Below are 13280 nucleotides of genomic sequence, written 5' to 3'. Positions count from 1 at the left end.
TTGGGTGTAAAATTTAATTTTTGCGTAACGAAGCTGAAAGCGTCAACTCTAGCGATATCATTCATTTTAGAAATTGTATTTCAAAGACTGCGTCACACTTTTCTCGAAGAGATTTTTGTTGGGATATCAGTCGTTTTAGAAGTGTAGTCAACACTGCTTTTTATAACAATTTACAGTTTTAATTCAAAAATTTTACAAAAATCGAAAATTTGACGAAATTCGAAAATTTTACAAAAATCGAAAATTTGACGAAATTCGAAAATTTGACGAAATTTGACGAAATTCGAAAATTTGACGAAATTCGAAAATTTGACGAAATTTGACGAAATTCGAAAATTTGACGAAATTCGAAAATTTGACGAAATTCGAAAATTTGACGAAATTCGAAAATTTGACGAAAATCGAAAATTTGACGAAAATCGAAAATTTGACGAAATTCGAAAATTTGACGAAAGTAATTCTCTATCTGCCACCATTCAAGAAATATCTCCAAAACCCCAATTGACCCACAGATTTCCAACTTTGGACATTTTTCACATATGCCCCTCTGTTCTACTCGTAAAACTCTGAGACTTTGCCGAAGAAAGTAATTCTCTATCTCTCATAACCCAAAAAAATATTAGTCCTTTCATCCTACGCTCGAGTAGCTCAAAATTTGGTCACTCTAATCACTCTAGCTCAAACGAATCTGCCCCGATTTTTTTAATTATTTTTTTGTTCGAATCGTGTTACGAATACCTTTCAATTGATGGGTCGCACGCCTCTGTAGGTTTCAATACAGCTAAGCTACACCCGAAAACGCGTTCCCGACCCTCGAAAACCACACTCAGAAACCACTTCGAGGCCAATAAAACAAAATTCTGGTTTTTCCTGGGGTAATGGCGTATCACATTTTCATTTTTATGTCCACCCTGAGGTTCCTGCAAAATTTCATGGAGATTGGCTGACTAGTTTCCGAGATCGACCGTCGATAGATAGATAGACAGATAGATAGAAACATACAGAGTAAGTTGAAAGATTTTGATTGTTTGGAAAACGTTAATTTGGTGCATTTTCTATCAAAATGACCAACTTCAAAACGATGTATCTCCGGCAATTTTAAAGTTACATAGTCGAGTGATAGCTCGTTTTGCTCGTATTTGAAGCGCGAATAAGATAGAATAGGATTTGTGGTGATACAGGTCAAAGGAAAGAATCTTAAATTCTCGCCTATATATAGTTGCCGCGTCTCAAAAAAATTCTTCGTTCTTTTTTTGGAAGTTAGACTGCGTCAAGTCCTCCGCTATCGCTCCGGACATGATGGAAGTGTGGACAGTGCACGAAAATTTGGTCGCGTCAATACACACATTCACAGTGTCTACACGTAACATAATCGGTCCAAAACATATTTCGTTATATTGCGATGAGTTTTATTGGGATTTTCATCGTATCTTTAAAGCACATTAAACTATTTTTTTTTGTTGTTGTTGCTGCTGTTGGTAATAATAACACCGAGAGTGGCTTATTTATTTATAATGAAGAACAGTTTTACGAAGGATTAACAACACTGCTTCCACTGTAAACAAAAATGAAAAGGGGGTTGTGCTATAACCGTGGACATTTTGCTACCGAAAGAAAGTGAATAAATTTTCTCCCGTTGAAAGGATTATTATATGGAGGCTTACGTGGCTGGGAACGACAAAGAAACGGATATTCATTTTATCAAATGATAGTTAAAATTACATTAATTCGGGTAAAGAAAAAAAATTATGAAAAGTGGTTTATAAGACGTACAGAAAAGGTGTGAAGTTGTACAATAAATTCTTTTTGAAGGTAAAAAACTGAGAGACGATTATCGCCTCTGTTTTAGTTTTCTAGCTTTTCATCAAGTTAGGTGAGACTCATGCCCGTTTTGTTAACTTTGCACCCAAGATATGGGAATCCAAATCATCATTAGGTTGGTCCAAATTACACTTTGTTAGATTTCTTAGGCTACCGCTAATGACTCTGAAAGCCCTCTTGTAAAATATCCAGTAAGGTAAGTGTGGTATCAACTGAAAGCTCTTGCCAAATAGAATGCGATGCGAGCTGATTGCAATTAATTTGACACAAAACGATTACTCAGGGTTCGTTCAAAGTTCACGGATGTTCACCAAACTTTCAAAAACTCTCATTTTCTCTAAAAAAAAATTCTTAGAAGTGCAAATCGGCTTCAGAATCATTAAGGACACCGGTAAAGTAAGTGCAAAAAAAATATGCTCAAACCACCATTTATGGCTAGAAATAAGAGATTTCATTTTTGAAATGCTTCTCAGTACCTCCGATCGTCACTAGCAAAAAGAAAATATGGAATGGTGAGGCGACATAACTACACGGTCAATATCGTCAGGAACGATATTATCGTTTTTTATCGTCTAAAAAACGATAATATCGTCTAAAATTATAAATTTTAAAATATTTTCAGGACGATATTATCGTTTTCTTGACGATATTATCGTTTAAAAAAACGATAATATCGTTTTTAAACGATAATATCGTTTCTTTGGACGATAATATCGTTTTTTTGGACGATACTATCGTTTTTTTGATGATACTATCGTCTAAAAAACGATATTATCGTTCAAAAAACGATAATATCGTTTTTTTGACGATAATATCGTCCTGGATGAAAATATCCGCTGGACGATATTATCGTTATTTTCTTTTTCTGAACAAATTTATCGTTATTTTGGACGATATTATCGTCCTGGTCGATAATTTTTGGGACGATAATATCGTTCTGGACGATAGTATCGTCCAGAACGATAATATCGTTTTCAATTTATTAATTTTTTTAAATTTGAGACGATAATATCGTCTAGGACGATAATATCGTTTTTAATTTATTGAAAATAAAAATTCTAGACGATAATATCGTCCTGGGCGATATTATCGTTCTGGATGGTTGTTGAAGACGAAACACAAAATCTTGTAGATAAACACCTTTTTATAGACGGCAAATATATATTAAAAATTGGTTCATTTGGTTCCGTAAATTTAAATTTTGTATAGAAAAATTACACAGACTAATTATGAGACGATGCGAGAAAAAAAAAATTAACTCCTAAGTTCCGACACCGTTCCGGCGCCCGGCTCGCATTGCGGCCCTCCGCTTCGCTCCGGGGCAATGGGCCGGATCGCTCGGCGTGTTAAAACGCTTTTTATGTACAATCTAAGATGGTATTCATTTCGTAAAAAGATGAATTATTTAGGGACGAACTAAACGCCTTTTTTAAACACTGATGTGTAGGTGATTTCCTCTGACAATTGTTTTTCGATATTTTGGAAGAGAATTCGGTTCTCGCTGCACCTCTGAGTAAAATTGAGTCCTGGACAATATTACCACCCAAAACTAAACGATAATATCGTCCTGGGCGATATTATCGTTTTTTTAAACGATAGTATCGTGCTGGACGATATTATCATTTAAGAAAACGATAATATCGCCCAGGACGATATTATCGTTTTGGACGATATTATCGTACAGAAAACGAAAATATCCATTAGATTTTCTAGAACGGTAATATCGTCCAGAAAACGATAGTATCGTTTTCTGAACGATAATATCGTCCAGAAAACGATACTATCGTCCAGACAATATTTTAGAATTTTCCAATTTAGACGATATTATCGTCCTGGATGAAAATTTTTTGGACGATAATATCGTTTTTTTGGACGATACTATCGTCTAAAAACGATATTATAGTTTTTTAGACGATAATATCGTTTTTTAGATGATAGTATCGTCCAAAAAAACGATAATATCGTTCCTGACGATATTGACGGTGTCGAAATGTCCCGCCACCTATGGAATGCGTTAGTCATCTGTATGAAACCCTTTCCCCACAACAAAATCTTGAGAAATTCAGAATCAAAAAATTGGTCGAATGGATCCTCAGCTATGACTGGTCTTGGCCTATTAGAAACGGCTACATATCTTGTACAAATTCATCGAATTCTATATTTCTAATTTGGAAAGAAAACGAAGACCCAAAAACCTGCAAACAGTATTTACCATTTTACAAACGCTATTCGTAGACGCCAGCACATAGCGTCTAACGTCTAAGTGTATGTTTTGCTAGTCAGATTCAATGGAATTCGCAAGGAGTGTGCTTCAAAGATTTAATTACTATTATGAAGTTGAACTCCAGGCAAGCGTTTCAAATGGGATTTAGTCTCAATTAACTGAATCTGTTTGATAAAATGATGTACATTAGCTCTGTTCCCGTCACAGTTGATAAATTTAACCGCTGTGAGTTCAACGTATTAGCTTCGATGATAGCTTTTTCGTAGTTTATGAAAAGAGTTAAGATTTAACAGTACTAGCAGACGGTGACGGAAATACGCCTGTTGAAAGTTTCGAAATTATTTGTTTAAAGAATTTTCACATAGTGTCGAAATTTGTAATAAAAACATTTTTTTTAAAAGACATTGTTATTCCTTATATTATTTCTTCAATTTGCAATTATTTACATATTGTTTACTCTCAGGTTAAAGGTGCACGGACTGAATATGAAAATAAATTTCCACGAATTGAACAAGGTAAATAGCAGCATTATTGGTGTAATTTTAGTCTAGACGGGAGATTTGCATGTGTTTACATTCCACTGGCTAGATATTGTTTAGAAATATGAAAATGAATTTTTCAACCGACTACTGAGAAAAAGTTAAAAAAGACCGCGCAATAAATGTGAAAATCGTCAACTCGAGGCGAAACCTTCAATTCTCAATCTGTTACTTCATAAAGTTACGAGAGAAAAGGGTTAGAGAAAATTTCTATCTATCTAACTTCACATGACTTCAGCAATCTTCATCTATGATAATCTTTGTGCTACACTTCTTCTTTAATTTCTTAAACATTAGGGTTTCGTGAAGAAGCTCCTGAAAGACAAAGATCGCTAGAGTCGGGGGCAATATAATTGTGTGATTTGAACTAAAAACAGCAGAGATCTGAAAACGATACTAGATTTTTGCTCTAGCAGCGCGACCCAAACCAGCAACAAGCTCTCCGGAGTACCTCTACGATAAGCTTCAACTCAACAATCGACGCGATCCAATGTTTTAATCTTACCACAACACTCCACTTAACAGATAATTTTTTGTCTATGCTGTTTCTAGATACAATGCTCTTCCGACTATAGTTTGTTGTTTTGAAAAAATGACAGTGTAAGATGTAACGAAGCAATGTACACATACCACCGCTAATAATCAATCAATTTTGGACTCTCTTTTATGTTGCTAAACTTTTTTGTGACAATTTCTAGTATTTGAGGCTGTCTATTAGTATTTGTATGTAGGTCATTTTTAAATTCTAATAAATTTGAGTAAAGTTTTTTGATAATAGATTTTACACTCGCCACGCCACACCATGAAAACACTGAATATCACGCATCAAAACTTATCGGAAACCGCACATTTTTTTAGTATTCTCTCAGCAGACCTTGTAAACAGGTCTAGGGATGGGAACGATGTTTTCCTTAATAATGGACATTCCCTGTGTTTGTATGTGTTATTCTCAACGAGAAAAATTTGACGAAGCGGAGATAACTTTCCCTGGTGTGTGCGTAAGACATCGAACCATCAACTCGTTCGGCTTTGTATTGCATATTTTCGGTTTCTTTTTTATTCTCATTCATCTTCTATATATTTAAGTTTAACCTTGAACGACGATGTGTAGCAATGTATTTATGTGTACAAATGCAATAGAAATGGTTTGTATTTGTTTTTGTTGTTTGTGTATTTCATGGCGTGTCGAGTGTAAAATTTTATGCATCACAGGTTTGAAACCACACAATCACAGTATATGTGTGGATTCGAAGACCGCGAGAATAATTTTTGCATACGTATGTATGTTGCGTCTCGGCTTTGTCTCGACATACTTATGCAAAAATTATTCTCGTGGCTTCTAACCAAGTGATGAAAATAACTATTAGGACCTTTGTATAACGAGAAACCCTTGCTGTCCACTGAATAAACCAAATTGTAATTGCTTTCAATTCAATATTTTGTTCCATCGAAATTACAAACGAACATTATTTCACTTACCATCTTCAAATTTGTAACACGGACACGCCGAATTATCCGCATGGCTGGGACACTCAATGTTGGCTATCGGCACTTCCATATTCGTGTATCCGACCAATGTGCAAATTATAAGTAAAGTAACAGCCCGCCAATTTAGAGGCTGTGTATGTCTAAAATGACGGTGCCGAAACGTCATACTTGCCGTATCATTTCTATAAATGATATGATGTTTATTTCAAGTAATGATGCCGTTAAATTTATTCATCGTAGTGTGAATTCTCATTAATTATTTTTTAATGGATTTCTCGGTTGAAGGTGTCAGTAATTCCCATCGGATAAATACTTTATTTGATCAATACTTCGTTGATTATCTGAAAAGATATGAGAAAATCCTCTATTAGTTGAAAAAAAAACTTTTTTTTTCCTTCTCTTTTCGCTTAATAATTAATCCCATGGGTTTAAGTATAGTCTTTACAACGAGCCCTAGTTGGAAATATATAATCAACCAACATCAAAAGAATTATATTTTAATTATCAAGAAAGACGAAAAAAAACTTCACTTAAACCAACAAAATATAAAAAAAAACTCATTAAAGTCTCTGCCTTGATAATATAAAGACATGAAGAGTAAAAGATAACTCTTAAATCGACTGGGTTATTATGTACCTTTAACAAGCAAAAAAAAACTTTTCCGAAAATTCAATCAATAACAGCAAAAGGAGTGACTGGTGTATATATATGCACGTGTACAGTGTACATATATATATGAGTGTGTCGAGTGTTATAAATGTTTGTGATGAAGAGTTTTCATTTGGATCCCTTTCCATACAATTACTTTTCCGATCATTTTCTTTAAAGGCGAAAATTTCGTTATAAAACGATTAATAGATGTGTTGTGTGTATATATACATATATTCCGAGCAAAATTCGTTTTCCATAATAATAAAAGTTTTACCACGCGAGACTGCTCTCTGACAATCTTAATTCTATAAACCTTACAGAAAATAAACGACTTTTACCGGATTTTCGATGAATTAATGAATGGTTTGTTTTTCAATGGGTCTTAACTGTATACTCAATCTTTGTGTATCCATAATTTGAAGGATGCCATATAATATACGCGACGACGACGGTAGACATTCAGATTATTTGGTTCGATATGGTTCAGTCACTGTATTCGTTGAAAAGTACTCACTCTCTCTCTCTCTCTCTCTCTCTCAATTCTATCGTAATAGTATACATGCACGAATATGGCCCCATTATAATTTTAATTAAATTGAAAAGAAAACTTTCCCGATATTAGATTCGGAACTTTTCCCGAAAAATTGTTTTTTGTGTACTTATTTTAACTTTTCCATCAAATGGATATATTGTGTTTGGGTTGATCCACTTTCTTTTATCTCTCGCACAGTTTACCAGTCATCGAAAAGTGTGTTATCTGTTCGGCAGACTCTTTTTCAAATTAATCAAATCATAAGAAATATGCTCTCTCAGATATACACAGAAAAAGACAAAAATAAAAATAAAAAAACCCGAAGACGAAAAGTAGATTTCATTTTGCCAATATTTATAAAACGTTGGAAGTATAAATTTCCCCTGTAATTTTATTTAATTATCTCGAAAAGTGAGATTCGAATTTGCAGATTTCAAACAGCTCTTTTTATCTTTTCTTTCTTTTTTTTTTCCTCCATATAATTCGACATCGGAGAAATTGTTAAATGAGAAATTGATTCTAAGCGAATTATCATGGTTGTGCTATACTTATATATCGACGCATATACACATTATACGTTGCGTCTACATATACATTATACGTTCGATGCGGTGAAACCAATTTGCTTTTCCGAAAATATTCCCTTTATGTGTACGCTTTAAAGTCGAAAATTACTTTTCGGTACTTGACGTTGAACTTTAATTACATGAAAATTATGTCTGATTCCGATTGAAATTACTTTTCATAACTTTTTTTTTTCTTAATTTTCCACCAATTAAATTTACCCCTCAGTGTTTTACAAATATAAACAAAACGTTTTAAATAGCCGAATAGACCACCCTTTGCGCCATAGAAAGATACACACTAAACAAGTATCACGTTTTCTATATACACTGTACACGTTGAAAGTACCAAAGGAACGGGCGGATAAACGTTTTATATTTTATATTGTATTTGATTCCAGTAAATTTTGCCCGACTTTTTCGAAAAATAAATCTTCATGGTGTACAGCATGTGTATTGCTAACTGTTTTGTAGCATGGTTGTTGTAGGTACTTTCGGTGAAATTGTATTTCGTGAGTTAATAAATTTAATGTTGCCTAGAAAATTTCAATAAAAATCCTTTCGTGGTATGTGATGTATAAACAACATCCAACTTCTATAGCCGCCCTTCAATTCGTCGGCTAATTTTATATTAAACTTATAAATTGGCCGGAGTAGTAATACAGGCATACCTTTTGAGTGTTTTGAGAGCTGTGCCGATTGACCCTTTGTTTTTAGCGGTCAAGGTTGTAAATGTATACTCGGTCGGAGTGCTATTTTATACAGATGAAGAGAGAAAAAAAAATGTATTTATGGAAATCTGAATGGTAAAAAGAAATATGGGATGTATACAAAATGAAGTGGAATTGATTTATTTCGGACTTTTTAGTATCCTTTCTATGTTTGTGAGAAAAAGTTTTCAATAAATTTGCAAAAATAGAACTACAAAAAGACGCTGTTGTGCATATAAGTATTGCTATACCGTTTTCATTGCCTTACGATTTTCTACAGTATCCCTGACAGTATCATTGTTCGAGGTTGAACTGTTAATTTAAAAATAGACTTAGAAAATATAACGACTCTGGGATGGTCCGATATAAACCACAAAAAATACCACAAAAAATTGTCATCTAATGGTGGCATCAAATAAATTGTTTCAGACAAATAATTAACGGTTTAGATTGAGAAACGTTCAACGTTATCTTCCGATTTACGGCTATTTACGGAGTCTAATGTAAAAGAAGCTTTTTTTTAAAACTTAAACTTAAGTCTCAGACCAGAATTGTAAATCTGTTAAGAGGTCGTTCAGTCATTTCGCCCATGTAAGCCGATATCAAATTCGCACAGCTCGAAGTTGATAAAAAACTAGAGATCAGTCAAAAAACCCTTAAAGGGTAAATGTGACGCAAGTCCTTTATCTTACTTACAAAATAACTTCTGTCATCCCAAAATTTAGGAACCAACCTTGGAACATCTCACTCATGTCGAAAATAACCCAAATCCATCAACAAATCCGATGGAAGTTAGAAAGGAATCATCTGTCATCCCATAATTTAGGAACCGACATTGGCATTTGGATGGAGACTTTGGGGAGCTCCAGCACCCAAGATATGGGTTTTTTCAACTTTTGAAAATTCCATTCTTATTTTTGGGCCATTATTAGCCTATAACCAAAATTTCAGGAAAAACATTTCAAACGTTTGGGAGTTCCTGGATCCACTTTTTCATAGGAGCTAACTAACTAACGTAGGCGATTTGCATTATCTGAAAATTCGAGATTTTGCTTATTTTCATAGAAACATTTGTTGTAAAATTTATTTTTTGAAAAGATCGATTTTTTACTGGCTGCGCCACCGCACCGTGAGCAGTCTTTTTTTTTTCGCTTGTCAATAAAGAATTGGATATATGATACCAACGAATCGAAAAATCAATATTTCGAAGTTCAATATCTCGGCCAATTTTGAAGCTGCAGTAACGTGTGATAGCTCGTTGAACTCGTATGGATTCCTAGATTCCAGATATCTTAGTTTAGCGGTCGTTGGAGTTAAGGTGGAGAAGTCAAAAAGTTGCTGTAAATATGCTTCGCTGTCCTCAAATTTGTTTTGTTAAAACCTTTTTGGTAGTGGACTTGCGCCACACCCGCTTACTAACATGCGGGCATGATAAATGATCTTTTAAAAAAAAATTAGGAATCTGTTCAAAAAATGTTTACTCTTAAATGTGTAGTGACATGTTTTACCCAATTGAAAACCAAATGAGTTCTACGAATGCACTTTTTATCAGTAATAATGATTATTTTCGTACTTATTGAAGTACTAGATTTAAGTTTCTCAAGGTGTGACATTGCATTGGTTAGCATACAAGCCAAACTATACGAAGCTGAGTAAACATTTGACTAGTGTAATTGAAGTGTTTCTCTAATCAAATTTTGTAGGCACATCCACTTTTTCAAGATGAAAAAAAAGAAGAAGATGGAAACTCGTCACAAATTAAGAAACAAATAAATTAAACAAATTGTCTTATTATTCAGTATGCAAATATCTTAAAAGCATTCGAATCTTTAGATTCAACTCTTTTCAGTACATTTATTATAACTAAAATTCCCCATTCTCTTAAGTTAACTGAATAGCCGAGAATTTTGCAAAAATATGAAATGTTCTTTCTGATGGTTTTCGTTTTATTTATATTTTGTTTCTTAAATATTATACGAATTTTTTTGTTGTTGTTGCTGTTGTTGTTGGAGTAGATAAACACTAAAATACGGGATGGTTAGGAAGAGTGTAACGGCGTAAAGAAGTGGTAGGAAAAACAGACGTATAAAACTAACTTTCCACCAAGTTATTTATGCTTATGGAAAAACATTTTGGCAATAAGGTTTTGCCAAGATTTTTATGTTCTCGAATTATTGAATTCGTGGCAAAAAGAACTTCTTAAATGGTCGGTGATATGCTCAGTTATTTATTTTTATTATTCTAGCTTCAAAGATTATCGAAATCGGTTCTATAGTTCCTGACATATCAAAGATGACCACTGCGTTGAAATAACTTCTAAGTAGCTGTGAACCTACTAGAATTCGACTAGAGTTATGTTTCCTTTGTGAGTGTGGCAAATACTTATTGCCAATAGAAGGAAATAGTACGTCAATAAATACGCTAATGAAAGTAGTTGGGACCAGGCATGAGCGCCGACGGAGAAACCTCGGCGGCGGCTAGCAGAAAAAAATTTCTCGGCGGCGGCGAAAAAGTCGGCTTGAGCCGGCTTAAAACGGCTCGGCTGGAGGTTCCTTTTAACTTTTTTTCAAAATAAAAACGTTTAGATAAATTCATGGAAAATGAACTAGTAAGCATGAAAATGAAATTGTACGGAAAGCGAAAATGTAGGTAGATTAGGTTGTTCAAAGTGCAAGTGGAACTGGTCTTGTTACAAGCAAGTCTCTAAGTCTAAGGTTCACTAACACGTCAAGTTTTATTGCCTCAAAACTTGAACTAAATGGAAAATCATGCTCCGGTACACTCATTTAACTCATTAAGAAAATGGTTTTCGATAAGAAATCGAAAGCTCACGAAAATCAAGTAAAAATTGAAAAGAAAAAAAAAATGGAGAAAATTCGCAAAGATCGATAAAGTTTTCTCAAATCTGTGAATTAACTGATTGTGCGCCTTCGGCTCGTTCCGCAAAGGTCATACTTGCCAAAACAACAAACTTAGAAGCGAGGACGTAATATACCATTCTGGAAAATTCATGAAAATTCAAGAAAATTTTCAAAATTTTCTTAATTTTGTAAAAAAAACGAGCCATCAGAACAGTCGGAGCGTTTGCTGCGACTGAGCCCCGTACAAACCCGTATATCTATTGCGTACGTGACCCTAGTGCGTCTGTCACCCTACTTTGACCGTAAGCCTATTGCGCCGGTTAATGTAGTTAAAGTAAAATTATTATGTAATATGTACATCTTACAAATTGCGCATAGCGCAATTACGAAGCCCCGTACGACGTTCCTTTCAAATGAAACAAAAATTTCAAATCGCCCTAAAATTTTATTTTTTTGAAGGGCCTAGTATCGGCCTCAGTCCGAGGACCCAAATTTAATTTTTTTTTCAACTACATTCTATTCGGCCTTTGATTAGCTTCCAAATGAAACAAAAATTACGAAAAACGGATGAAATTTGCTCGAGTTATATGTAAAATACACATAGGGTCCTAGTATCGGCCTCAGTCCGAGGACCCAAATTTAATTTTTTTTTCAGCAACATTCTATTAGGCCTTTGATTACCTTCCAAATGAAACAAAAATTACGAAAAACGGATGAAATATACTCGAGTTATATGTGAAATACACATAGGGCCCTAGTAGCGGCCTTAGGCCAAGGACCCAAATTTAATTTTTTTTCAACAACATTCTATTCGGCATTCGATTACCTTCCAAGTCAAACAAAAAATACGAAAAACGAATAAAATTTACTCGAGTTCTATGTAAAATACACATAGGGCCCTAGTATCGGCCTCAGTCCGAGGACCCAAATTTAATTTTTTTTTCAGCAACATTCTATTCCGCCTTTGATTACCTTCCAAATGAAACAAAAATTACGAAAAACGAATGAAATTTACTCGAGTTCTATGTAAAATACACATAGGGCCCTAGTAGCATTTCACTTCTAAGGCCCTAACTCACGGTCCACTCACCCGATTTTAAAAAACGTTTTTTTCCTGGATTGGTATTGACAATACCTATCATTTGCCGTGTCATTTACATTTCTATCGTTTATTTTGCCATAAATATCACCAAAAGACCTTAAATCACTTAGGTGGCCCTTACTCACGAAGGGCCGACCCGAATATGCCCATCTTCGAACTTAGCCTCACTATTTCGACTATCTTTCAGGGGAAAAAAAAATTTGAAATCGGATTTGATTTACTCAAGATATCGACGTGACAGACGGACAGACGGACAGACAAAATTTTTATTGCAGATTCGTCATTTATGAACATAGGCAAACACTTTGCCCTTACCGTCTGCTTCGAATTCCATCAATTACACACGGCATCGTAATCCCATAAGCCCCTTTGTACTTCGTACGGGGCTAAAAATCAAAAAGTACATGAGCTGCTTAGGATCAACAGGAATCTCGGTTTTCAAAATTATTTCACCCATTCACCTTTCGAAATCTTTATTTCATTTTCCAGCCGTTTCAAGCCGGCTTGAGCCGTGTTTTTGGCACCGGCTCGGCTGCGGCGCGGCTTGCTCAAAAATGGCCGGCGGCGGCTTGATCGGCGGCTTATTTTCGACGGCGCTCATGCCTGGTTGGGACAGAGTTTGCTCGCGTATTTTTCGCCGCGCTTCTCGCAGAACATGTTATAAATGATAATTCAACTACGAACAAATCCATTCCCCATTGGGATCTTGAAAATGACGACAAAACACTCATCGAAGTAAATTCATTTTGTAAATGATTTTCGTGCTTGTTATTCGACAAATTTGGAAGC

General features: G+C 34.7%; 1 protein-coding gene across 1 annotated transcript in view; it reads right to left on the bottom strand.

Annotated features, from left to right (window-relative positions):
- LOC119067623 (protein artichoke) overlaps window positions 1-13280 on the bottom strand; it is a 97203-nt gene that overhangs the window by 63459 nt on the left and 20464 nt on the right. The window contains exon 2 of the mRNA XM_037170715.1: window positions 6064-6413. Coding sequence (XP_037026610.1) covers window positions 6064-6238 — 175 coding nt within the window. The 5' untranslated portion in view covers window positions 6239-6413. The remainder of the gene's footprint in view (window positions 1-6063; window positions 6414-13280) is intronic.

The sequence above is a fragment of the Bradysia coprophila genome (assembly GCF_014529535.1).
Source record: "Bradysia coprophila strain Holo2 chromosome X unlocalized genomic scaffold, BU_Bcop_v1 contig_128, whole genome shotgun sequence".
NCBI classification, from domain to species: Eukaryota; Metazoa; Arthropoda; class Insecta; order Diptera; family Sciaridae; genus Bradysia; species Bradysia coprophila.
Note: the sequence above shows the minus strand (reverse complement) of the source record. Positions and strands in the feature narration are given on the sequence as shown.